This window comes from Entelurus aequoreus, linkage group LG04 (assembly GCF_033978785.1).
Source record: "Entelurus aequoreus isolate RoL-2023_Sb linkage group LG04, RoL_Eaeq_v1.1, whole genome shotgun sequence".
NCBI classification, from domain to species: Eukaryota; Metazoa; Chordata; class Actinopteri; order Syngnathiformes; family Syngnathidae; genus Entelurus; species Entelurus aequoreus.
In genome coordinates this window covers 79,794,011-79,821,510 of record NC_084734.1, presented here as the reverse complement: position 1 = coordinate 79,821,510, position 27,500 = coordinate 79,794,011, and the positions used below count along the sequence as shown (strand labels likewise).

General features: G+C 38.5%; 1 protein-coding gene across 3 annotated transcripts in view; it reads left to right on the top strand.

The window, feature by feature from the left end:
- Positions 1-23,741, top strand: part of ogt.1 (O-linked N-acetylglucosamine (GlcNAc) transferase, tandem duplicate 1) — a 25,646-nt gene extending 1,905 nt beyond the window's left edge. The window contains exons 2-22 of one of the 3 annotated variants that reach the window (XM_062045803.1): positions 5,176-5,326; positions 5,593-5,836; positions 5,955-6,023; positions 9,322-9,438; positions 9,528-9,607; positions 9,806-10,001; positions 10,094-10,234; positions 10,343-10,443; positions 10,668-10,821; positions 11,128-11,229; positions 13,115-13,294; positions 13,520-13,678; positions 13,771-13,860; positions 19,827-19,952; positions 20,071-20,241; positions 20,332-20,448; positions 20,544-20,714; positions 22,294-22,446; positions 22,544-22,796; positions 22,911-23,034; positions 23,122-23,741. In XM_062045803.1, the coding sequence (XP_061901787.1) occupies positions 5,176-5,326; positions 5,593-5,836; positions 5,955-6,023; positions 9,322-9,438; positions 9,528-9,607; positions 9,806-10,001; positions 10,094-10,234; positions 10,343-10,443; positions 10,668-10,821; positions 11,128-11,229; positions 13,115-13,294; positions 13,520-13,678; positions 13,771-13,860; positions 19,827-19,952; positions 20,071-20,241; positions 20,332-20,448; positions 20,544-20,714; positions 22,294-22,446; positions 22,544-22,796; positions 22,911-23,034; positions 23,122-23,302 (3,080 nt within the window). In that variant the 3' untranslated portion in view covers positions 23,303-23,741. Of the gene's footprint in view, positions 1-5,145; positions 5,327-5,592; positions 5,837-5,954; positions 6,024-6,154; positions 7,828-9,321; positions 9,439-9,527; positions 9,608-9,805; positions 10,002-10,093; positions 10,235-10,342; positions 10,444-10,667; positions 10,822-11,127; positions 11,230-13,114; positions 13,295-13,519; positions 13,679-13,770; positions 13,861-19,826; positions 19,953-20,070; positions 20,242-20,331; positions 20,449-20,543; positions 20,715-22,293; positions 22,447-22,543; positions 22,797-22,910; positions 23,035-23,121 lie in introns of those variants that run through there. The other 2 variants (XM_062045802.1, XM_062045804.1) reach the window with 2 other exon arrangements.
- Positions 23,742-27,500: the final 3,759 nt, after the last annotated feature.

Genomic DNA, 27,500 nt, shown 5'->3' with positions numbered 1-27,500 from the left:
CATTACATTTTCATATTAAGGTGTGGGCCGCAAAATAACGTCTCGTGGGCCGCGTGTCTGGTTTATACATAGCACAAAGCAACAAAAAAACTTTGTATGCAGTGTTATTTCATTTTAAATTTCAAAACAGTTTTGTGGCTCCCATTGTTTTCTTGAATTTATGAAAGGGGTCAAAATGGCTCTTTGAGTGGTAAAGGTTGCCGACCCCTGAACTATACTAAGTCTTTTAATGGTTGGAATATGCACTTTGGCATGATATACTAGTTATTATGGTCATCTAATTAGTTACTATGGTCATCTAATTAGTTACTATGGTAATGTAAGTCACAGCAGCTCAGACTAGGCACCAAGCATTGTGGGTGGGGAGCGTTTCCAGAGCATGAAATGAAGTTTCAGGGACAGGCGCGGTAAGGAGATTTTTACAACAAAGTTCTAAAGCTTAGTGATGTATCACATATATCAGATTGTAGGTGGGTTTTTTTTTTTACCTTTTGCGTTCATATTTTGCTGTGTTTGTTGCGTTTCGCTTGATTGTAAGGGGAGAGGGGGTGTGACGCTCATATGTTGTCAATATTCAGTGTTTTATTGTTCATAGTTAATATTGTAAATCCTACATTCTTTATTTTCATGTACATTCTGGGTGCCTCATTCAGTCAAAAAATTTAAAATTCCATTCCGTTTTTTCAGGCGGTCTGTCATAACGTTTTTAGCATTCAATCAGACATTATTGTGAGGTTTTGTATTAGTGTTCCTAAAAATAGATATACGGCCCCCAGACACATTTTCTTATTTAAATTTGGCCCCCGAGTCAAAATAATTGCCCAGGCCTGCCTTAAACGAATAATTATTTAGCCTAACCCCTCGTTTAAGGTCCCCCTCCTCGGACATTGTTTTACATGGGTAAGTGCGCTGTGTATTTCTTGAATCTTCGGCTCTTAGCTTTGTATGGACTCATTGATCGTTTACAAACTGAGTTCTGAGAGGAAGTGGCGCCAGAAAGACCGCGCCCCACACAGGAAGTGACATCAGAAAAAACGTGCCACAGCCAGCTTCATAACAAAGATGGAGGCGGATCATCCAGACATGCCCGTGTTTCTCCTTCTTGTACATGTACAGGCGATTTTGGAAATCACAAATCAATAACACAACACACTGGATATTGTTCTGAACAATATAATAAATAAATGGGTTATACTTGTATAGCGCTTTTCTACCTTCAAGGTACTCAAAGCACTTTGACAGTATTTCCACATTCACCCATTCACACACACATTCACACACTGATGGCGGGAGCTGCCATGCAAGGCGCTAACCAGCAGCCATCAGGAGCAAGGGTGAACTGTCTTGCCCAAGGACACAACTGCCGTGACTAGGATGGTAGAAGGCGGGGATTGAACCCCAGTAACCAGCAACCCTCCGATTGCTGGCACGGCCACTCTACCAACTTTGCCACGTCGCCCCATCCAGACTAAAAACTGTGTGGTATTTCAATTAACTGGAATCCAGTGTGCTGTTGGGCCCTATTGTAGTGAATCACACCTGAGCCATCATAAATTAATTAAATGTTTATTAGACACGTAAACAACGTGATAAAGAACATTTTACATCAATCAATCCAGGGATCTAGATATGTGGTCAGGACACTCCTCACTCTTTTGCCTTCACCTTCATTGTCCATTGGTTTTTGGTGACTTTATATACTCTGGACCTATGCGTTGAATCTGTGACATACATGGCGGACAATAACTGATACAGTCTACTTTGCCAGTCCAAAAGCATTCGCTGTTTTCCGTAATTTTCCCTTGTCGGCCAGGTAATACAAAGCACACGCTACCTTTTTTTTTTTCACATCCACGGGAGCTCGCATTCTTGTTGACTCTCCTTTGACAAATAGATGGAGTTTTTCGCTAAGTAGAATCACAGCTGAACTGGACATTCGAAAATTCTCTTGCCGTCTGAAAAGTGTTGTATCCGAAATAGCTGCAATTGCTTTCTCTTAAGGTATTAATGTGTGATTTCCACAAGCGTTTGTACATGTAGAAGAAGGAGAAAAACGGGCATGTCTGGATGACTCGCCTTCATCTTTCCAGCGGTTGTTATGAAGCTGGCTGTGGCGCGTTCTTTCTGACGTCACTTCCTGTGTGGGGCGCGGTCTTTCTGACTTCACTTCCTCTCCGAACTCAGTTTGTAAACAATCAATGAGTCCATACAAAGCTAAGAGCCGGAGATTCAAGTAATACACAGCGCACTTATCCGTGTAAAAAAAATATCCAAGGAGGGTTACCTTAAACGATGGTTTATTGTGGCTGAAACGGGGCTTAGGCTAACTAATTATTTGTTTAAGGGGTTATCCGTCTTAGTGTAGACATTGCCTTAAATAGAATGCACACACACCATGTTAGCCTGTACTGGTACATTTGGATGTCCGTAATTATTCACTGAAGAATGACAAATCTGAATATATTTGGCAGTTTCAAAATCTGTGAAATCATAAGTACTGAAACTTTATGGTCTGAAAATCACATTACTGCATAATACAGATTGCTTAGCTATGATTTGTGCTTAATAATTCATGCACTTTTAAATCGACATTCTTGCACTGAAAGAATACACTGGATTGAAATAACCTCGTCCTGTTTCGTAGCAGAGCAGCAAACCACAATAGCAGAACAGAAGAATTTAACTTAAACACTGAATGGGGACAGTACATGTCTAAATAAAATCTAAAGTAAATATCCTGATGCAAATTGACAGTGTGTTCATTACGGAATGTGCTACTATGTATGGAGAGTGTGTCTGGGGATTTTACATGTTCTCTTAGGCCATGTCCACGCGAACACGGAGCGTTTCAAAAACACATATTTGGGGTTAAAACAATCTCCATCCACACAAGTATAGTTTCCAAACTGTCTGTCTACACACAAACGCATACACCTGCTGTCATGCACATTTTGTCCAGTCAGAAGCCTGAAAAAAGCAGCAATATCTGACTTGGTGGCATTACACCTCCTATTATGTTTATTTTGAACGACTTTAGACTTACAATGACATGTACATTATCTTTGAAACCAGCCTGCACGTACACAGAGGCCTGGGAACATTATTAAAGAGTGAATGCATACCTGTGCTGCTGAAACCCAACACTCATAGATTTATAATGTGTTCAGCAACACGGTGATGTATTACATGTGCAGTGAAGTGTGCATTATTTCTAACATCACCACGCACTAACAAGCCAAGGAAACCATTTTGCATGTTTAAGGGAATTATAAAGCATTTAATCATCAATATAGTGATATGGTACGTGTGTAATGAAGTGTATATTGTCTTTAACATCTGTACACACAACAAGGAGGACGCTTGGTTGTTTAGTTGCTTGGTTGCTTTTTACGCGCGGCTCAATCTACAAAAATGGAAGCAAGACACGTAAGTTAACGTCAGGATTTGTTGTTAAATAAAGACTAAAAACATAAGATAAAGTTGCACCTTTCTTTTGACACAGAGCAAAAAGTCTTGAGGTTCGACAGCGATCGTATACCAAAACGGCTGACTGTCGTTAGTTAGAGTGTCGTAAAGCCTATTTTAATGTGTCTTTCGTATTAATGTTGAGTGAAAATAGCAGCATGTTTACGTTCAAACATACAGTAAAGTCATCTTGTAGTGTGTTTAAAGCCAGCAAGTCAGTGTTGTTGAGCTTGGAAATGACAGCGCATAACCGTGACGTCATCACAAGTCTCCGTTTGTGCCGTGTACACGCATACGCTAAGCGGAGAGTTTTGGATCTCTGCGCTTTGGCCAGCGTTTGTAAAAGTCTGCGATTTTAAAGACAAAAGTATGCGTCTGCGTGTGGACAAGAGGCCTAAACGCAGAGATAAGTATGTGTTTATTAGGTATCTGTGTTCGTGTGGACATGGCCTTAGATTATACTCAATGTTGAGTTTTGGTAGTACAATAAACACTCTTGTTTTCAAATTATCAATCAAAATTATCATAATTTTTTGCCATAATCGTCTAGCACTAGTAGTGTTTCCTTGATTATAGCCTGAGTTACGTTCCAGAACACTCTTGTGGATAGTACATTTCCGTTGAGTAGGGACGCCATTTATTTTTAACGATTTGTATCAATATTACTGTATATTAGACCTAAATTGGTACTCAAATCTCAAGGGTACTTTAAAATCTGCAGTGCACAGAGACCGCAGTAAGTGAACCACGTAGTGGCGTGGTAACGCTGTGCTACAAACAACCACGGTAGTTTTATTAACCCTTGTGTGGTGTTCGGGTCTGTGGGACCCGTTTTCGATTTTTATTAAGTAATGTAATAGTGTCGAGCATTTACCTTGGGGAGCGGACTAATGCAGTGCTTCCTTCGGGCTGCTTCTCTGTCATGTAACAATTCTTATTGTTTATGTTGCACATGAACGTCTTTGAGTGACAGACCGGAGGTCAGAGGTGACAGACTTAGACTAACTTTATTGATCCATAAGGGAAATTGTTCAAAGCATCAACTATGTATGTCTGTGTATCTTTATAAATATCACTGCCAACAAGCTGTGGGGAGGCTTGTAACTTATTTATGCTTACAACCTATAGCATAACAACAAGCCAAGAGACAACTCGTATCTCAAAATACTTGTAAGTTACCGCACTTTCAAGTTGAGGTACCACTGTATTAGGTATATGATTTTAGGCTGTGCCCTTCTTCCATGTTTTTCACATCATGCATGTATTTCCCCCTGCTATTTTGTCTTCATTTCTAAGTAAAAGAGAAAGATGTTTTACTCAGATGCTTAGTAAGAACACTATGTATCTACTTCTATCAGCTGATTGCTGTGCTGAACACATGAACTAAAATGAAGAGTCACCATGCTCATTTTGTTCTGTGATCGATTATCTGCAGGTATATACATATTGTGCTTTTTTTCATACCAAACCGTTCTTCATGCATAAATGATTATTGAAAACACAGGGGGGTTTCTACTTTTTGATATATTGCTAAAAAATCAAACTTGAGTTGTTTATCATATTTTCATATATTGTATACATTTTTGTTTAGATTTATTTTTCATTTGTCTGCCATTTTCCCATCCATCACATCTAACGTCTTGTTTTCCCCCTGCTCCTCGGGCTGTGTTGGTGCTCCAGAACCGACAAAACGTATGCTTTCCTTCCAAGGGTTGGCTGAGCTGGCACACCGGGAATATCAGTCAGGAGACTTTGAGGCAGCAGAGCGCCATTGCATGCAGCTATGGCGTCAGGAGCCTGATAACACGGGCGTGCTGCTGCTCCTGTCCTCCATTCACTTCCAGTGCAGAAGGCTTGACAGGTGAGGTGTGGGCAGTGGGCAACTGATGCAGTATGGTTGCAGGATACGCAGTGAAGGGATTCATGGCAAACTTGCCATCAAAAATTACTGAGTTGCTTTTGAGTATGTTCATGGTCAGTAGCTATCTGCACTGCAAAGTGCTTTGCCACCAATTACAGTATTACATAATGATGAGTCTTACCAATCAATGACAGTGTGGTTGCAAAAACTGTGCCACCTCTTCACTTTTGGACTTTGACCTATCTGTACCAATCCCAACCCAACAGGTCTGCCCACTTCAGTACGCTGGCCATCAAACAGAATCCAATGCTAGCAGAGGCGTACTCCAACCTCGGGAACGTGTACAAGGAGCGAGGGCAACTTCAGGAAGCCATCGAACATTACCGCCATGCTCTGCGACTGAAACCAGATTTCATAGACGGCTACATCAACCTTGCAGCAGCTCTGGTCGCTGCCGGGGACATGGAGGGAGCAGTGCAGGCTTATGTGTCTGCCTTACAGTATAACCCTGTGAGTCAGACGCTGCATATTGCAATCAGCGGACAGTCTCAGTAGCTCTTGTAAACACATTTGCTCTCAAAACATTTGCTTGCATTATATATAGTAACAACTCCCCCCCCTCCCACAGGATCTGTATTGTGTGCGCAGTGACTTGGGTAACTTGCTTAAAGCACTTGGACGCTTGGAAGAGGCAAAGGTATGTCACCCATATCTGGTGTTTGAGATGATGTGGTGGTGTCTTTTGTTTGTTTTAATTTTAGTGTCCCTCCCCCAACTAAAGAAATATAGTTTTTTTTCCTCATTATTTTAAAAATGTTGCCAACAACTGGAGTACTATCCCTTTTTGGCAAGCTCATTTTCAGAGAACGCAGACATTTTCCCTCTCAAAGCAGTAGTGTGCTTCACATTCATATTACAAAGGGGTGTTTTGGACTACATACAGGATATTTTTTCACTTTTATGATAAAAAATTAGTTTTATTGCATTTGAATAATCTTAGTTTTCCACCACGGTAGACCTCTTAAATTTTCCCCAAACCTGTATATTACCTCCAATTCCCTTTTGGTCTACCTAGACCTTGTACAAGAGGTCATCCCCCACTCTTAGGAAGAAAGGCTAGAGAAAGTTAAATGCTTGTCATAGGCAATTCACTTTATGCATTTGACTATTGATTCTGGAGGGAAAATGCTGGCTCGGTCTGTGGTGAATATATGAACTGATGAGAAACTAGTTAATATTTGCAGTGCTAAAGATGAGATGGTTTGTAACCTCGCCACTAAACTCCAGTGTTGTATAAACTGCCACAATAAGTTCTGAGTCCATTGATATTGCACTTGCTTCCCTTTACCTTGCCTGGAGTACTGTTAAACTATTTGCCACTTCAGCTCTTTTTATGTTTATATGGGGCTCCCTGGGTTGGGTCAAATCTGGAGGTGTAGTTTGTCGTGGTTACAGGCCATCTCATTTCATGCTAGATGGTGGGGTTGAGGAGTGGGGATGGAGCATCAGGGAGTGACAAACTCCTCTGCTCTGTCGCTCTGCCCCCCGCGCGCTTGCTGAGGATTGGTGGAGTCTGCGCAGCAAGAGCTGTCTTCCTGACCGTTCAGTCGTTCCAGAAAAGTACTGGAGACCTCTCCCGCAGTTCTCCATGATTATATATTTTAGTCTTTAACTGTAACTGCTAGTCTTATCTGTAATAGCTGGTAAATGTGCAGTGCAAATTAATATCTCCGGTACCTTTCAATGGTGCCTCCATTCGTTGTCAGGAAGACAGCTTGCAATCTGTACTCCACCGCCTGCGTCAGATGCGTTGCTAGGACAGTCGTGCGCAGCAACAGCGATGACTTCTTCATTTCAGAGCTGTGGAGACTTCTAGATCCAAATAAACCACAGACTTTTTTTCCCCGCCCCATTGGCCAGGATTCAAGAGAGCAAGCCAGGACAAAGCATTTTAAGTATTAAATATTTCCTGAAAATGTTAATACGGAAAACCAATGATTAATTCTTCTTTCATTTTGCTTCAGACATGTAAGTTCCCCAAAAAATTGGGATCAGTTCATTTGGTTAAGATCAAGCCAGTAACTGCCCTCCTGTAGGAACAATTAAAAAGTAAATATTTTACTGACATCTTGAATCAAATGCAACAAAGCCTTTCTTCCCCCTCCAAACTACCCCAAAACATTCTTGTTTTTTTGGTCAAAACTGAAATTTTTTGCATGTACAAATATTAAGACTAGACCGTTAAATCTGTTGTGTTTTGGAAAACCTTATTGCATTTCCATATTTGAACACAAATGCATTGTTTATCAAATTTACTAACGATGTTGTTTCTGATTTTGTCTCTTTTGGTTTTTCCTCAACTGAAATTGTTGTATAGAAGGTTTCAGGTGGGTGACACTATTCCTGCGTAGGTCCGGGCGGAAAGGAACACTAGGGGCAGCCTCAGTCTTCTCTTCTGCCAGCCAGCCGCGGCCACCACTCTGACAAAGTCCAAAAATATGGTAACGGGTTTGTAACTGCCAGCAAAAGAAAAACCACCTTCACGATTGAGCTCCTCTGTCTTGTGGCATCTTTTGAAGAGCAAATGAAAAAAGTAGCTAAAGAAATGACAGTAAGCGTTTTTAAGATATGCTTATACTAATTACTGAGTTCCATATTAACTAAAGAGAAACTTGGATTTGGAAGCAATAATGGTGATAAACAAGTCAGAATCCTCTAACTCTTATGTTGTTTGTTTTTCCTGTTTTGTTTTATTTTTTCCTTCTTTATTAAGTTGCAGTGCTCTGATGATGCAGATAGTGCGCTGTGAGTCTGCAGTAGCGCAAGGGCTGCGCAGCGATACCTTCTTCTGAGCCACTAAAAAGGCAGAGCGCGCCAGCGTGCGATTCAAACCCCAATCCTTTTGGCCTCTTGGTTGCAGACCTTCCTACCCTTACAACCAGCCTCGCTCCCAAATGCCCCCATTAACCAATACATTTTGAAGGGGAGACAGGGATTGGCCTTGTAAAATTTTGCCATCATAGTGATTTAAATTAACACTTTCCTGTCAACTACACAAGATCCCAGGATTTGACAAAATTTTTCACAGTACCTGTTTTTTCCCCCAAAAAAGCTGGTGGTTGTTAGTGTGTGCCAGTCTGGTGGCAGGTTCTCTGCCACGGGTTGTCGGTCTACAGCTGTTGCACCAGGCCATAGAGCGAGCGAAGCGGCAAAGCAATGGCCTTTGCCAGGAGCAAGGCTGCGCAAGCGTCATGGTGCATTGTGGTGGGGATTGTGGCAAAACATACACCCCGCGCGCCTGCGTTTATTTGTTGCGCATGCATTACAGGGACCATCACCTGCACAAACTGTCCACCATCCCAGGTTGTGAAATATCATGCCATTTAACTAATTCATCGCTCGGTTGGTAGAGCGGCCATGCCAGCAACTTGAGGGTTCTAGGTTCGATCCCCGCTTCTGCCATCCTAGTCACAGTTGTTGTGTCCTTGGGCAAGATACTTCACCCATCTGCCCACACTGATTTATATGTAACTTAGATACTGGGTTTCACTATGTAAAGCGCTTCCAGTCACGAGAGAAAAGCGCTATGTAAATATAATTCACTTCACATGCATTTTAATAATTTAGATGGTTGATTTGTAGCTTATCAGTGTAGTGTACAGAATAGTGTTGCCACTGTTTTGTTTTAATATGTGGCCATAACTGCAAGATGATGGCCAATGTGTGGGTGTTGGTTGGATCTGCGCAGCGTAGGAAAAGCAATGCAGCTTAGCGCGGCAGTTATGCGCATGCGAGCCCATGCTGTAGACTCACTTTTTGTTGTACTGGGGAATTGTCACTAATTTTGCTTTCTCTGCCCTTTTTTTGTTTTTGTTTTTCTTTTATTCTATTTATTTTTTCTTCACTCCCTTACCTTCCCCCCTCTTTACTATACATCTCTCTTTCGACCTATCCTTTTCCTTTTTTGTGTTTTTTTTTTCCATTGGAAACTCAAGGCTTGCTACCTGAAAGCCATTGAGACTCAGCCCAACTTCGCAGTAGCTTGGAGCAATCTGGGCTGTGTGTTCAATGCCCAGGGAGAAATATGGCTGGCCATACACCATTTTGAAAAGGTCAGTTGCTTTCCCTGTGATGTATTTTGTAGTCTCTCATCCTGTAACTCTATATTTCAGTCTCATTTATGCTCTGTATCAAATTTAAGGCTGTGACGTTGGACCCAAATTTCCTCGACGCTTACATCAATTTAGGAAATGTTTTAAAGGAAGCCCGAATCTTTGACAGGTCAGTCTTTTTAAGTTGTGAATTACTACATGTATGTGTTCTGTCTTCAGTGTCTTAGCGTCACAACACATTTGACAATGATTGTAATTCATATCAATAGTAGAAGGTGTTTACATTGTGGCTGTATTAAAAGGTAATGAATGGTTTTTGTTTTTTTTACAGCTAACCACTATTAATTAAGTATCTTTTATGTTTCAGAGCTGTGGCTGGATATTTGAGAGCCCTCAGTCTTAGTCCAAACCATGCCGTTGTACACGGAAACTTGGCCTGTGTCTACTATGAACAGGGCCTTATTGACCTGGCTATTGACACTTACCGCCGAGCTATTGAGCTTCAACCCCACTTCCCAGATGCTTATTGTAATTTGGCAAATGCCCTGAAGGAGAAAGGCAATGTAAGGCAACTACTTTTAAATACATTCTTACATTAACATGTAGTTGTCTGGAGAAGCGTTTGCATTACTGAATTGGTGAACATCTTTCTCAGGTGTCTGAAGCAGAAGAGTGCTACAACACTGCCTTGCGTTTGTGCCCAACCCATGCAGACTCCCTTAACAACTTGGCCAATATCAAACGTGAGCAGGGCAACATTGAGGAGGCTGTTCAGCTATACAGGAAAGCCCTAGAGGTACTGTATAGTAGTAACTTTATAATTTATTAGATTTGATTATCATGTAATATTTATCCAGTTAAATTCGGTCATCACAAAGTCTGCAAATTCCATGCGTTTTTCTAGGTGTTCCCCGAATTTGCTGCAGCTCACTCCAACCTTGCCAGTGTCCTCCAGCAGCAGGGTAAACTCCAGGAGGCTCTCATGCACTACAAGGAAGCTATCAGGTTTGCAATTTTGCTCAGCAGTTCTCAGTTCTTACAGTATGGAATAACTATTAGATTGTGCCAAAACCTGATTGTATTCTGTTGTTACAAGTCATTGTAACCATTGTACATTGCCTCGCATGTTTCATTGTGACTTTATTTTAATAACTTATTTACTGGATGTAGCTTTTCACAGACTGTGTGTGTGTTCTCATAAGCTGTTAACACTAGCTTTTTGATTTTAGAATCAGCCCCACATTTGCAGATGCCTACTCAAATATGGGAAACACGCTGAAAGAGATGCAAGATGTACAAGGAGCGCTCCAGTGCTATACACGTGCCATACAGATCAACCCTGCTTTTGCTGATGCTCACAGCAATTTGGCGTCAATACACAAAGTAATCATTATTAGCCCTTTCGTTGACTGTAGAAACTCATACTGTCTGAAATGTTTGCATTTTGTTATGCACAGTGTGCAACACAATGTGAAACAGACATTGTGCACTGTTATTAAAAGTTTTGTTGTGATTATTTATAACTGTAAGATTGCCCTTTTTGCTGACTTTTGAACTTTGCTACTACAAAAAAAGTAAAAGGCAGGCACAGCACTGCTCGTTTGGGTTTGAAAATGCAAAAAAAAAAAATGCTTTAAGCTAAGCAGAACAGTGTTTCTCATGTATTCTAATGTTTGTCTTTGCTCTTAGGATTCTGGAAACATTCCAGAGGCCATTGCTTCTTATCGCACAGCCTTGAAACTCAAGCCTGATTTCCCTGATGCATACTGTAACTTGGCACATTGCTTGCAGGTTTGTCTGGTTAATGACTTCCATTTTGATATGACAGCATATTTCCCCCTCGTTTTTTTAGAAACACATTTTCAGGCATGTGAAATTTCAGAAAAAACGCAGAAATCCACGTTTTAAAACATTAATTTCCGTGTCAAAAAATATTATATACGCATTTGTTAAATTAAATATTGTAGTGTGTAAGGACGGGAGTCAAAGGAGGAGTGTCATAAGATGGAGCTGATTGTTTTAATGACATTGAGTTTTTGTTTTCTTACCAGCATCAAGCTGTATATTTACATTTGTGGCTTCTCAGCGCAACACCACCAGAAATGTTGTTCCGTGAAAACCCGCCCGACCAGAACTCTTAACAAGAACTAAAGTTCCGTGGGTGAATTACCGTATTTTTCGGACTATAAGTCGCAGTTTTTTTCATAGTTTGGCCGGGAGTGCGACTTATACTGAGGAGCGACTTATGTGTGAAATTATTAACACATTACCGTAAAATATCAAATAATATTATTTAGTTCATTCACATAAGAGACTAGACGTATAAGATTTCATGGGATTTAGCGATTAGAAGTGACAGATTGTTTGGTAAACGTATAGCATGTTCTATATGTTATAGTTATTTGAATGACTCTTACCATAATATGTTACGTTAACATACCAGGCACGTTCTCAGTTGGTTATTTATGCCTCATATAACGTACACTTATTCAGCCTGTTGTTCACTATTCTTTATTTATTTTAAATTGCCTTTCAAATGTCTATTCTTGGTGTTGGGTTTTATCAAATACATTTCCCCAAAAAAGGCCACTTATACTCCAGTGCGACTTATATGTTTTTTTCCTTCTTTAATATGCATTTTCGGCCGGTGCGAAAAATACGGTATGTAAACCCACTACAATATCAAAAAATAGACTTTAAACAACATTTCTAGAACACTCGCCTCAGCCGCAAGTATTCGCTGTTCCTCTTGCCTAAACACCGCATTGAATTGCATTGCAGGCAGACAGGGGCGCCAAAACAAGCTTGCTTGTTAGCATAGTTGGCGTCATCCAGCTAACTTACTTGTTGTCATCTGCTTTCGCTCTGCGAGCCACATCATTGACAACTTTCTACTTTGATGCTAATCATTTTTGGATGATTACAATCCGAACAATTAAATTCTAACCAGTTGTAGTTTTAGAGCATTTATTAGTAGGCAGCGAGAAGGTATATTTTTGACGTGACGGATGTAAACAAAGGTCACGACACCGGAAGTGTATTACCGGAGGGTCGTGGCTATAGGATAGAGTTGCCAAATGGGAAATGCTTTCTGAGTTCTTTGCATGCATGTGGTATAATTTTAAATTACATTTTCAATGCATGTTCTCCCCGTGACTGCGTGGGTTCCCTCCGGGTACTCTGGCTTCCTCCCACCTCCAAAAACATGCACCTGGGGATAGGTTGATTGGCAACACTAAATTGGCCCTAGTGTTTGAATGTGAGTGTGAATGTTGTCTGTCTGTGTTGGCCCTGCGATGCAGTGGCGACTTGTCCAGGGTGTAACCCAGCTTCCGCCCGAATGCAGCTGAGATAGGCTCCAGCACCCCCCGTGATCCCGGAAGGGACAAGCCGAAAAAAATGGATCGATGATAATGTTAGTAAATTATCTACTAAAAAAACTAAAAATTTGAAAGTGTCAAAAAGACAGCCAAAAGAGATTAGTAAATGAGAATAAATCTTAAAAGTAAATTATAGTCTAGAAATGCACCCAATAGCAAAAAATTAAGTCTTGACTATCCTAAAAAAATGTTGAGCTTGTGTGGCAGCACTTTGTGCCGATGGAAATGTTCCTCTTTTTTTGTCTTTTTTCCTCAAAGGACTGTATTTTAATTTAGATGTTTCTCATCTCTTTTAGATTGTGTGCGATTGGACAGATTATGATGATCGGATGAAAAAGCTTGTGAGCATTGTTGCTGACCAGCTTGAAAAGAATCGCTTGCCTTCAGTGCACCCTCATCACAGTATGCTGTACCCACTCTCTCACGGCTTCCGCAAGGCCATTGCTGAGCGCCATGGAAACCTTTGCCTGGACAAGGTACACGCTCTCTTCAAAGCAAGTAACCTTTAAGTTGTTTATTGGGGTGGTGGGCTTGGCGGAAATGATTAGTGGCACTTTTTGCAGAGATGAGGGGTTAGTGATGGATTGGGCTGGATGGACAAGGGTACACTAATGACAATGGAATTTAAGTCCACTGAAACCAGCTAGTAAGTATTCTGCAAGGATGATTAAGTATGTTCTAAACATGTGCCTATTCTTCAGATCAATGCATTGCACAAACCCACTTACGAGCATCCTAAAGATTTGAAGGCCAGCGGCGGACGTCTACGTGTTGGTTACGTCAGCTCAGACTTTGGCAACCATCCGACGTCTCACTTGATGCAGTCCATTCCCGGGATGCATAATCCTGAGAAATTTGAGGTGAGATATCCTTATTGTAAATTTTGTTTTGGACATTTACTTAAATCATTTTTCAAATAATGATGTGCATTAATATATGTCTGTTTTTCAAGGTGTTTTGTTACGCTCTGAGCCCTGATGACAGTACCAACTTCAGAGTCAAAGTTGTGGCAGAAGCTCATAATTTCACAGACCTCTCACAGGTAACTGATTCTGTATTTCTGATGACCTTATGTCTCTTTATTGATAACCTTACAAGTCTCATCTGAGCATTGTGCTCACCAGTGATTTGATCAAATTGACTCAACCAGTGACTCGGCAAACTCCATGACAGTCTATTGAAAAACACAATTTCCTTGCCTTGTTTTCATTCCAATTTTCACACTTAAATGTTAAACAACAAAATGTTGTACGTCAAACTAAAAGTCTTTCAAAGGTCATCGCATCTGCTTAGTCATCATTCAAAGTCAGGTCATAAATTTCCACATAAATTAATCTCATGTGTAATTGCAAGCATACTATATTCTAAACTAATATTTTTTGAGTGGGAACATTTAATAAGCAATTCTTTAAGGCAGTCTAAATCGTAACAGCCCCTGTACTACAACTTCCTAAAGAACCCGCCAGCTAGGGAAAGGCATTATAGCCTGAAATCTGTATTTTACACTATTTTATTTGGTATATAAGTAACAACACCATTTCAAAACAGGTTAATACAGTCCTAAATTGGCTGCTGATGTACAGTAATATTGTATCGTTTCCTATATTCATTTATCTACTTGTTCATTTACTGTTATTAGTCTGTTCAAGATCAATAAATTATAAAAATTTTTATTACAATTATAATGAGTCAAAAACACAGGATGGAGGTCTAATACTATATTTTAAACTAATCTGTTTTGAGTGGGAATATTTAATAAGCAATTCTTTAAGGCAGTCTAAATCGTAACAGCCCTTGTACTACAACTTCCTAAAGAACCCGCCAGCTAGGGAAAGGCAATATAGCCTGAAATCTGTATTTTACACTATTTTATTTGGTATATAAGTAACAACACCATTTCAAAACAGGTTAATACAGTCCTAATTTGACTGCTGATGTACAGTAATATTGTATCGTTTCCTATATTCATTTATCTACTTGTTCATTTACTGTTATTAGTCTGTTCAAGATCCATAAATTATAGATTTTTTGATTACAATTATAATGAGACAAAAACACAGGATGGAGGTCTAATACTATATTTTAAACTAATCTTTTTTGAGTGGGATTATTTAATAAGCAATTCTTTAAGGCAGTCTAAATCGTAATAGCCCCTGTACTACAACTTCCTGAAGAACCCGCCAGCTAGGGAAAGGCAATATGGCCTGAAATCTGTATTTTAAACATTTTATTTGGTATATAAGTAAAAACACCAATTCAAAACCGGTTAATACAGTCCTAATTTGGCTGCTGATGTGTACAGTAATATTGTATCGTTTCTTATATTCATTTATCAAAAATATAATAATCTACTTGTTAATTTACTGTTATTAGTCTGTTCAAAATCATTAAATTATAAAAAAAAATGTATTACAATTATAATCAGACAAAAACACAAGATGGAGGTCTAATAAAATCAATTAAATATTTAAATGATTTCCTACTGTTGGCTCTGATTTAAATTTTTGGTTTTGCTCTTAAAGTCCTCCTGTGTCCAGGCACTTATTTCTTGAGTATGTAAACTTAAACGATAAATGTTTTGTGATATTGATCTGATCTATTCACTGTAGTAATGCCCTTATAATATAAAGATTGACCAATGTTTTTTTTAAGGCCGATACCGATAGTAAGCGCCCTGCTGCGGGTAAAAAAGGCAACTCTTTGCAAGCAGGGCAAAACGGACTGGTGTTTGAGCAGTGTTTATAACCATCTGCTTGACTAATTATTTGTTTAAATACTATATACTGGTATCTTATGTTTGTATATTGTATCAGCTTATATAGTTCTATTGTAGATGTTAATTTTTTAAAAAAAGACAGATACCAATAAAAAGAGGCCCATACCGATATACAGTACGTCAAAATGCCAAATATTGGCGCCGATAATACTTGGTATTCGAGGTGTAACAATTTGTTTTAACGATACGATTTGAATCATAGTTTGATGTTGCTGATACGATTTAGGTACGATATTAGTTTTAGAACAATACGATCTGAAACGATTCCGTGAGTTGCAATCAATTCAATAACTTTTTAGCAAAAAACAATCAAACAGTGTGACTGTGAAATATATACTGGATATTGGACACCGCAGTTGAAGTTTTCTATATTCCTGATCATTTTTGTAAGGGAATTAGTTGTAAATGAATTATGAATACAAACAAGCAAGTAAACAACAATTAATGGCCAATGCATTCTCATTTTATTTGAAGCGCAACCGACACTTCAGGTTGAATTAACAAGAAGAAACCTTATTCTTATGTCTTTGTCTTCCTCTTTCATTTTCTCTTCTATTTTCCCCTCTATGAGTGGAGTTTAAAACAGATTGTCTGATTGTGTGCCCAAAGAACATGTTTTTCCTTCGCATAATGTTGATTAATAGCATTGTATGATGGTTTGCCAATGTTAGTACTTCTTCATTGGTTTTCCTTTTTTTCTAAGATACTTTTAAATGTTCTAGGTGCACACCACATCTCAAATAATTCCAGTATTTTTTTGCAATTGATTTAGTTATTGTCCAGGTTTCAGATCCATTTAATACAGTAGATGTTACATAGCACTTAAGTATTCTGAATCTTCGTCATAAGGCTATTTTCCTTGATGTTAAAACTGAGCACATATTACTGAATGCCCTTTTAGCTACGGCTATTCTACATTTGATTTCTCTTCACATGATCCCTCAATTGATGTGGTCTTTCCTAAATACTTAAATTCTTTAACTTGTTCAATGTTTTCACCATCTATTTTAATATGAATTGAGGGTATGTTGACTTTCTTCCTTGTTATACACATGCAGTATATGTCTTTGTCCAAGTCAAGATATCTTTCCATAATGGTTTTAATATTGAAGATACTTTCTCTTGTTCCTTTTCTAGTCATAAATCTGCTTTGTGTATCTGATATTCTTGTCTCTATAGTTAGTTATATTCTGTTCATTATCATAAGCAAGAGTAGCTTCACTGTGTGGTTTATCAAATGTGATGTTCTATATTCTTTGCATTTGGTTGTCCTTGATTTCTTTGTAAGTCTTTCAAAGATGAATTAATTCATGTTTTCTGGTGTATAAACTGTTTTTTATATTACCGGTATGTTAACATTTTAAATATGATCAGTTCCTGAATTGCTTAGAGCTTTCAGCATTTTTGCTGAAATCAAGTCAATTCCTATTGCCTTTTAATTTTTCATCCTCTTGACTGCCCATTCAAGTTCTTTCTTTAAGAATTCAATATATTCCTCATTGTTTTCCATTTCTACTCTTGGTGGCGATCCTCTTTGATAATTGTACAGTTCTTGGATGTATTCCCTCCATCTTTTTACAATGTCTCCATTTTCAAGAAGTGTTCTTCCATTTTTGTCAATACACTTGCTACCGATTTTCTTTTTTAATTCACCTGTCAAAGCTATAACTTTCTTGTGCAATTCTTTGCTACAATGTTTGTTGTCCAGTTTCTCAATCTCCTCATATTTCATGTCCCACCATTTTTATTTGGCTTCTTTACATGATTGTTTAATTTCATTGTTTAGTTGATGGTATTTTTCTGGCTCTATATTTTTAACCATGTGTCTCTTTTCCATTTGACTTGCTGCTGCTCTCGTCATTGATTGTTTTATTTAATTTAATTCTCACACAATTTATTCTTCTTCAGTTTGTTTGGGATTTTCAACAGTTAGTGAGCCGAAGATTCTATATACTTCAACATCATATATTTGTTTAAAGTTTTCATTCAGCAGCATATTAGTATTGTATGTTCATTGTTTCTAGCTTCACTGGTCTTGCTTTACTGATCTTACAGTACAGTAATCAACATTTTTACAGTAGTTGAACAAACTGAGTGCGGTCGGAGAGATTATCTAAACCAGTGAAGGGGTGTTCTTGTGATGCCAATGCTGTGCAATCTATGGAGGAGGACAGTGTGTGAAATGGCATCAAAGGCTGCAGTGAGATCTAAGAGGATTAGGACAGTGAGAAGACCAGAATGAGCTGCCAGGAGGAGATCGTTTGTGATTTTTACAAGTGGTGTTTCAGTGCTGTGCAGGGGGCGGAAACCAGACTGGAATTGTTCATATAGGTTATTTAACTGTAGGTGGGAGGAGACCGTTTTTTCGAGGTTTTTTTTAGATGAATGGCAGATTTGAAATGGAATGAAGATTATTAAAATTATTTGGATCTGAGCCTAGTTTTTCAAAATTGGTGTTATTTGTTGTGGCTTTTGCAGTTGTGCTGTAGCTGAAAAATGTATTTTGCTTTTTGATAGTGTTGTGGCGTTTGCATGTGTTGTGAGCTTTTTCGGCCTCTGTAGGTATCTGCCATTCTTGTTTTGATGACTGGTAGCATCGGGCAGACAGACTTCAGTAACATTTAACGTCCTCATTATTAAAAAAGTGCTTAACTTCATACAAAGTTTGCCATGTTTTTTTCTGTAGTATTGATATATTGCCTTTTAAAACAAAGTTGGGTCGATGCTTATCTTCCGGAAGGCCAACATGCTGCGCACAGGTCAAAGTACCGTAATTTCCGGACTATAAGCCGCACCTGCCTATAAGCCGCACCAGCTAAATTTAGGGAAAAATACAGATTGCTCCATATATATGCCGCACCCGACTATAAGCCGCAGGCGTTTTGATGTGTAATTGCCGTAGTATATAGGGGTTCCTGCTACCACGGAGGGGATTGTCGGGACAGAGATGACCGTTTGGGAACGCAAAGCATCCCATTTATCAACAATAAATCTTTCAATCATTCAATCAAGCTTTCACATCTTTGACATGGCGAACAGCATTCGTGCAGAGTACAAATAATACAACGGTATTACCGGTAGTCAGTCTTTAATCATTGTGTCATCGTCTTCCTCCTGCGTACTAAAACCACCGAAATCCTCTTCGTCGGTGTCGGAGAAGAACAGGTCCAAAATGTCGTCGTCAGCCAAGTCAAGGGTACGTGCAGCAGCTCTATTTCCTTCTTTGACAGCCAGATCGATTGCCTTTAACTTAAAAGCAACATCATATGCACTTCTCCGTTTGTTTTCCATATTGAGGGTGTTTGCATGAACACTTCCTTCGCGCAAACTGTCGCTGACGCTCTCCTACTCTTTGTTTTGCTCTCGGTAGTGCGCGCCCCTGGTTACCGTAAGCCGTAAAAAAAAGCCGTAAAAAAGCCGCACCGTCGTAAAAGCCGCAGGGACCAAAACGAGGGGAAAAAGTAGCGGCTTACAGTCCGGAAATTACGGTAGTTGAATCTTAGAAGTATAAATCGATTCATTGCTGGCGTGGCTTATTTTATCTTCCTACGATGTGTAGTGTAGCATGTTTTATCTGTTCTCGTCCTTCAGTGATACCTGTAATCAACGCAGCGTATTTGCTGCCATGGAAGCGAGGATTGCTGTCTTGGAAGCAGCTTTGCACTGTGGAGGGACATTAACTTAGCTTGGTAGCAAAGACACATCAGTAGACTGCGCTGATGATATTTAAATGTATTGTTGTCCTCAGTAAGGTAAGCTAACGAAGCATGCGCATGAATCGTATTGTAGACGTTCATGGCTCTTGCGTTGTTTTAAAGACAAACTGTTGACTGATTGCTAATTTTGCGCAATACCCGGTCAATTTTTCTACAATTGATAAACCTATAAATACATAGCTGACTTTTATCAGGGTGTTTAGAGCTTGTCCAACCGGTAGGAGGCCATGGGAAAGACCCAGGACACGTTGGAGAGACTGTCTCCCAGCTGGACTGGGAGGGCCTCGGGATCCCTCTGGAAGAGCTGGACAAAGTAGCTGGGGAGAGGGAGGTCTGGGTTTTACTGCATAGGCTGCTGCCCCTGCGACCCAGCTCCACATAGGCGGAAGAAGATGGACAGATAGATGGAGGGATTTGTAATGGCTGCTACCTACACAGCTAAATCGCTCACTTGTCAAACCAGATGTCCGGTCGCATCGGTTTATTTTACAACCCTAATAATATCCTGATTTGCAGATTCCTTGCAATGGAAAGGCAGCTGATCGCATTCACCAAGATGGGGTCCACATTCTGGTTAACATGAATGGGTATACCAAGGGAGCCAGAAATGAGCTGTTTGCTCTACGTGCTGCTCCTATTCAGGTAATATATGAATTAAAAAAGTGAATTGTGTAATTTTAGGATTGAGTCTCTTAAGGGTGAATTTTATACTGCTTGCAGTTTATTTTAAAATATTTTTGTATTCTTTATTTTGTAACAGACAATGTGGCTAGGTTACCCTGGAACCAGCGGTGCACCCTTCATGGACTACATCGTCAGTGACAAGGAGACATCACCTCTTGAAGTAGTCGAGCAATATTCTGAGAAGGTTGCCTACATGCCACATACATTTTTCATTGGAGATCATGCCAACATGTTTCCTCATCTCAAGGTTTGTTCTCCCTGTGACTGTCATACATTTTTAGCTTTTTGCAGTTAAAAAATATACAAAAAATACATTTAATTATTTGTTTACCCACAGAAAAAAGCAGTGATTGATTTCAAATCAAATGGACACATCTTTGACAACCGCATTGTTCTTAACGGTATTGATCTGAAGGCCTTCTTGGACAGTCTGCCAGATGTAAAAGTGATTAAGGTAGTTATTTTGTTGTTGTATTAAATGTGCTTGAGTGTGAGTGAATCATTTAAACTTTGGTTGAGCAGTAATGTTGAAACTGTTCTCTTGGCCAGATGAAATGTGACATCAATCAGGAACCAGCTGCAGACACAAATGGAGCTTTGTCAATGCCCGTGATCCCAATGAATACAGCTGCAGAAGCAATTATCAACATGATCAACCAAGGTCAAATACAGGTCACCATCAACAGCTTTACTGTCAGCAACGGCCTTGCCACCACCCAGGTATGCACGACAAGCCGAATTCGACTTGTAAATGTTCATAATACTGCTTCTTGTCTGCTTGGCTATGGCAGTGGAGATAAAGAAACGGTGGGGAGAGAATGTATATGCTAATTGAACACTACAGTGTTTATGGATCTAACTAAAGCATTTGACGCAATTAATCACAATATTTTAATCAAAAAACTAGAACGATACAGCATCAGAGGGTTAGTCTTAAACTGGATAAGAAGTTATCTAACAAACAGGAAACAATACGTGAAGCTAGGCGAACACACATCTACAACGCTAAATATATCCTGTGGTGTACCTCAGGGATCAATACTAGGACCTAAATTATGCAATTTCTATATAAATGACATTTGTAAAGTTACAAAAGATTTAAAGTTAGTATTATTTGCGGATGATACAACAGCGTTTTGTTCAGGAGAGACCACACAGAAGATAATACAAATAATAACAGAAGAAATTAACAAATTAAAAAGATGGTTTGACAAAAACAGACTATTGTTGAATCTCAGTAAAACTAAAATAATGCTATTTGGTAACAGTAGAAGAGAAAGTCAAACACAAATACAAATAGACGGAATAGAAATTGAAAGAGTAAATGAAACCAAATTTCTAGGTATAATGATTGATGATAAATTGAACTGGAAATCTCATGAAAAAAATATACAACATAAAGTAGCAAGAAACACGTCAACAATGAATAAAGCAAAACATGTTCTAGACCAAAAATCACTTAATATCCTCTACTGCTCGCTAGTGTTACCATATCTGAGTTACTGTGTAGAAATATGGGGAAATAACTACAAAAGTACACTTCATTCATTAACGGTGTTACAAAAAAGATCAGTTAGAATGATACATAATGTTGGATATAGAGAACATACAAATCCTTTATTTATTGAATCAAAAATACTGAAATTCCACAACAGTGAATTTGCAAACAGCTAAAATTATACATAAAGCAAACTATATCCTGCTACCAATGAATATACAACAATTCTTCTCAAAAAAAGAGGTGGAATATAATCTCAGAGAAAAATGTAATTTAAAACATCTGTATGCACGTACAACACTTAAGACCTTCAGTATATCATTATGTGGAATTCAATTATGGAATGTATTAAGCAAAGCAATCAAACAATGTACTAATATGATCCACTTCAAGAAACTCTTCAAACTTAAAGTGTTTACAAAGTACAAAGAAGAAGAACCATGATAAACATTCTGGATTTATTCCATCCATCCATTCTTTCATTCTCAAAATAATCTTACTTATCTCATATGTAATATGACTTACTTCACCAATTATTATTTATTAATTTATTTTTATTGTGATTACTTATGGAGAAAATTGTGAATAAATTGAGAACAGGAAGTGAACAAAAGTTTTAGCAACTGTTATGTAAAAGAAAAGGGGTATAGCTCTGCTTCTTCCTACTCCTTTTCGAACATGTTGAAAAGAGAAACTGGAAATTGTGATGTATCATGTTGTATGCTTGCATGTTCGAAATAAACTCAAACTCAACTCAACTATATGTTATATTTACAAGTAAGATTTTCACCCCCATTTCAGATCAATAACAAAGCTGCCACGGGGGAAGAAGTTCCACGCACAATTGTTGTGACGACTCGCTCCCAGTATGGTCTTCCAGAGGATTCCATTGTTTACTGCAACTTCAACCAACTCTACAAGATTGACCCACCAACCCTTCAGATGTGGGCCAATGTAAGCTAGATCTGCTATACCTTCCTATCACATGTACATGATAAGTGGTGGTCTCTTAGTTCGGTTGTGTATTAAAAAAAAAAAATCCTTTCTACAGATCCTAAAACGTGTACCCAACAGTGTATTGTGGCTCCTTCGGTTCCCAGCTGTGGGCGAGCCCAACATCCAGCAGTATGCTCAGAACATGGGTCTTCCAGGTTCTCGCATCATCTTCTCTCCAGTGGCCCCCAAAGAAGAACATGTTAGGAGGGGGCAGCTGGCTGATGTGTGCTTAGACACACCTCTGTGCAATGGTCACACCACAGGCATGGATGTTCTCTGGGCTGGAACACCTATGGTCACCATGCCAGGTAGGGCTTCTCATTGATGATTCAGATACAAATATAAACACACTTTTTCAAAGCAGAATGCACACAGTATATAACAAATCAAGATCCATTCTTTATTTTAAACCTCTTCTCCAGGTGAAACTCTTGCCTCACGCGTGGCTGCTTCACAACTCAGCTGCCTTGGCTGTCCGGAACTCATTGCCCATACACGGCAGGACTATGAAGATGTAGCAGTCAAGTTGGGATCTGACATGGAATAGTACGAAGACATTTGTTACGACTTGGAAAAGTCAATATTCTATTATTTTTGTAAATTCTTTCTCCTAATTGCATTTACTTCTTGCAGCTTGAAGATGATTAGGGCACGTGTTTGGAAGCAGCGCATCTGTAGTCCTCTCTTCAACACCAAGCAGTACACTATCGAACTGGAGAGACTCTATCTGCAGATGTGGGAGCATCATAGCAAAGGCAACAAGCCAGAGCACATCTTTAAAGTCCACACAGTAGAAAGCAGCGACAATGCCTAAACTGGAAAGTCCTCAACCTTCCCCTAACTTAACAATACTACCACAGATATAAACTTTCCCACAATCATTTTTCCAAAAATCATAAGCATCTTAGTTTGAAAGGATGTTTTGACCTTTCCGTTAAAGCACTGTTTTTTCACGTCCTTTGACTTTTATTTGGGACTCAATGGATCTTCACACAAACACACATTTTTCCCCTATCATCACGTTGCATCGCTTGATCGTGTATCCTCAGCTAGAAACTTTCAGTTTTGAGACTATCTTGGAAAACATGAGACTTAAGTACCCGTGATAGATTACTTGGATCAATAGTCCCTCCTCAACCTCCTCCTGCTTTCCATGTGTTGTTTGAACAGGACCTGTTTCAGTTTGTGGACAAATTGCCTAACCCTAATAGTTATATTTATAATTGGATTAAAGATATTGTTTTGGTTTTGTATGATAGTGTTGCGCCATGGATAGTGTAAGTCTTAAGTTCACTCACCTTGAACCTATAATTTTAACACCAGTTGCATCTGCTCTCTTCTCCCAAGATATTTAATTATAATAATGAAGAGGATGTAAAACATTTTTAAAAAATGACTTCCTCTCCTTGACAATTTAGCTGTTGTCCTGCTTTGATGTTACACTGCTTAATAACTAATGGTCATTTGGATGAAGTTCGAGTTCTAAACCTTATAGCTAAGAGCAGATTAAGCAGGTCTTAAATCACTGAAGGAACGGCCTAGGTAAGTATTTTCTTAGCAGTTTTGTTTTTGTAAAGTCTGAGTTTATGCTGTCATTATGATTTGCTCTGAATATTGGGGAAAAAATAAAGATGGCAATTTGCAATGTCTTGCACCCGTCAATGTTATTTTGTTAATCCATTTTATATATATATATATATATATATATATATATATATATATATATATATATATATATATATATATATATATATATATATATATATATATATATATATATAATTTCCAGCAACTATCACTCCAGTGTTCTAATGGTACAATGTGTTTGCTCATTGGCTCAGAAGGCTAATTGATGATTAGAAAACCCTTGTGCAATCATGTTCACACATCTGAAAACAGTTTAGCTCGTTACAGAAGCTACAAAACTGACCTTCCTTTGAGCAGATTGAGTTTCTGGAGCATCACATTTGTGGGGTCAATTAAACACTCAAAATGGCCAGAAAAAGAGAACTTTCATCTGAAACTCGACAGTCTATTTTTGTTCTTAGAAATGAAGGCTCAAACACAAAATTGTTTGGGTGACCCCAAACTTTTGAATGGTAGTGTATGTATATCAATCAGTCAATCAATGTTTATTTATATAGCCCTAAATCACAAGTGTCTCAAAGGGCTGCACAAGCCACAACGACATCCTCGGTATGTATGTATGTATGTATATATATATATATGTATGTATATGTATATGTATATATATGTATACACATTATATATGTATATACATTATATATATATTTATATTGGTAGAAAAGCTTGTTTCAGTGACAGACCAATTACACAACGGTGTACCGGTACTTTCTTGCTACATGGTTAATGTTAACTGTATTTTTTATGAAAATTCAAGGTGGGGGTGCTGGACCCTTTTTCGGCTGCATTCAGGCAGAAGGCGGGTGACACCCTGGACCCATTAATGCATTTTATTATTTGTGCATTTTTTTTTGTATTGTTAAGTAACGCTTGTGCCACAAAGTTTTTTAGGTGAGGCACAATTTCAAGACTAGTGATGTCACTGTCAAAATCATGGAAAATGACACCTTATGGAATGTTAACAATGAAAACAAAAAAATTTTTATTAATATTTCAGAGTAATTCCCACAAATAGAGTAATGTTTCTGAAAATTGAAATTATTTTGATCAACATGTTATTTCTAACCGGATACCGGTGATTTTTTTAATGAGCTAGTCTTTTGAACAACTCTTTGAAAGATTCGGTTCCCTTCAAAGAACCATGAATCCTATTTTTTTCTAACTTCATTTTAATAACTATAATACAGACATTCAACAATGAAAATTACGAGATCTATGTATTTGATACATTGACAAGAAACCGCAAAACACACACAAGCAAGGAAGAACTAAACAAACGTGTGAAGGGTAACACTTGAAAAATAAAAGTATCAGGCTGCACATTTTTTTGGGATGGTAACCATTTTTATCATTTTAGTACGTGAGGTTGACATTTTTATTTTATTTTTGTCTTTATTAACGGGACAAGCGGTAGAAAATGGATAGTGAGTTATAAAAGTTTTTCAATTCAGAATAAAACAAAAATATATGGTTTGCATGACATTACTCTGGCTTTATGAATATGGGGTTTTCCTCGACGACACAACAGTTAAGGATTTTAACGAGTTGAAGAAGCTGGCCTCGAATGCCATTTATCAATGTTATGTTTAATAGGACCCATGTCAATATGTTTTTAACAAATGTAATGTGGTCCATTTACAATTATATCATTTTTAAAATAATTGGAGAAAAAAAGGCCATCAAATTCCATCTCGTTTGTAACCAGACTCGTAATATCTAGGGCCGGACGTATGAAACCACGTGACCTCCGTTTCACCATCCTGTTCCAATTGTCAATCAATCAATCAATGTCTATTTATATAGCCCTAAATCACAAGTATTGTATTGTTGTTTGTTTGTATTCTGACATGTGACTTCTTCCCGGAAAGGAAAACAAGTGGTGGTCAACCCAGCCAAGATGGCTGTTGTACATCAAGTAGCGCGCAAACTATCTTGAGTACAAAAAGAGGCTGTAATATAATCTAACCCAGACCTGGGCAAATTAAGGCCACATGCTTTTCAACCTGGCCCGCCGGACATTCCCAAATAATTTTTTTAGATCTTTAAGATGGAAAGTGTAGCTGCCATTATGATGTGCAGTGATGTTTTCTAATGACCGTAAGTCTTGAACTATACAAAGTATTTCAATGGTTGGAATCTGCGCTTATGGATGATATACTAGTTACTATGGTCATCTAATTAGTTACTATGGTCATCTAATTAGTTACTATGATAATCTACGTCACAGCAGCTCAGACGAGGCACCAAGCAGTGTGGGCGGGAAGCGTTTCCACAGACGCGGAAGGAGATTTTCACAACAAAGTTCTAAAGCTCAGTGATATATCAGATTGTAGGTGGGTTTATTTTGTACCCTTCGCGTTCATATTTCACTGTTAGTTGCATTTCACTTGATTGTAAAATATGTCGATCGAAAGGGGGTGTGGCATTCATATTTTGTCAATATTCAGTGTTTTATCGTTCTTATAAAAATTTAAAATTCCATTAAGTTTTTTTAAGGCGGTCTGTCATAACGTTTTTAGCATTCAATCAGACATTGTGAGGTTTTGTATTAGTGCTCTTAAAAATATATATACCGGCCCCCAGACATTTTTTATAATCTAAATTTGGCCCCCATTTCAAAATATTTGCCCAGGCCTGATCTAACACAATACTTTATAAAAAATGTTTAAAAAAGTCGAGTGATATCACGGAATATACGTCGGTCGCCTTCCGAGACATATCGAACTATTGTGCTCCAGACGCTATTTTACACGACAAAACTGATGGGAACTTGGAAAAGCATGGATGTCTACAACTTATTCGTCCGTGGCTGGGTCGAGGAAATTGGTATCAAACCTCTCTCTCCTGGAGCGTGAGCTTCATGCTTTTCTCGTCGTTGCTTTGTAAAATCTACCCCGACCTGTTTTTTGTGCCTTTAAAAAAAAATTAGAACTCTACGTTAAAACACTCTCTACCTCTAACAATCAAAACGCTGTGAAAACGATGATGCTGTGTTCCAAATGTAAATGATTTACTGAACTTGTGTGAGCCTATGGCAGGGATGTCAAACTCTTTTTCTTTGAGGGCCACATCGCAGTTATGGCTGCCATCAGAGGGCCGCTTGTAACAGCGAATAATGTATGGATTTGCCTCTGGATTTCATTATTAATTATATAAATAGTTTTAAGTAGACGGTCGATTTTACAGTAAAAACTTTACATTTACAAAATGTTACTGTAAAATAGTGTTGTATTTTTTTGTACGACATTTTACGGTAAATGGAAAAACTACCACTGTTTTGGGGAGGTTTATACATGTTCAAAACAACTGTAGATTTTACAGTAAAAAAAAACTGGCAGTTCAGTCAACAGAATTTTAACGCAAAAAAC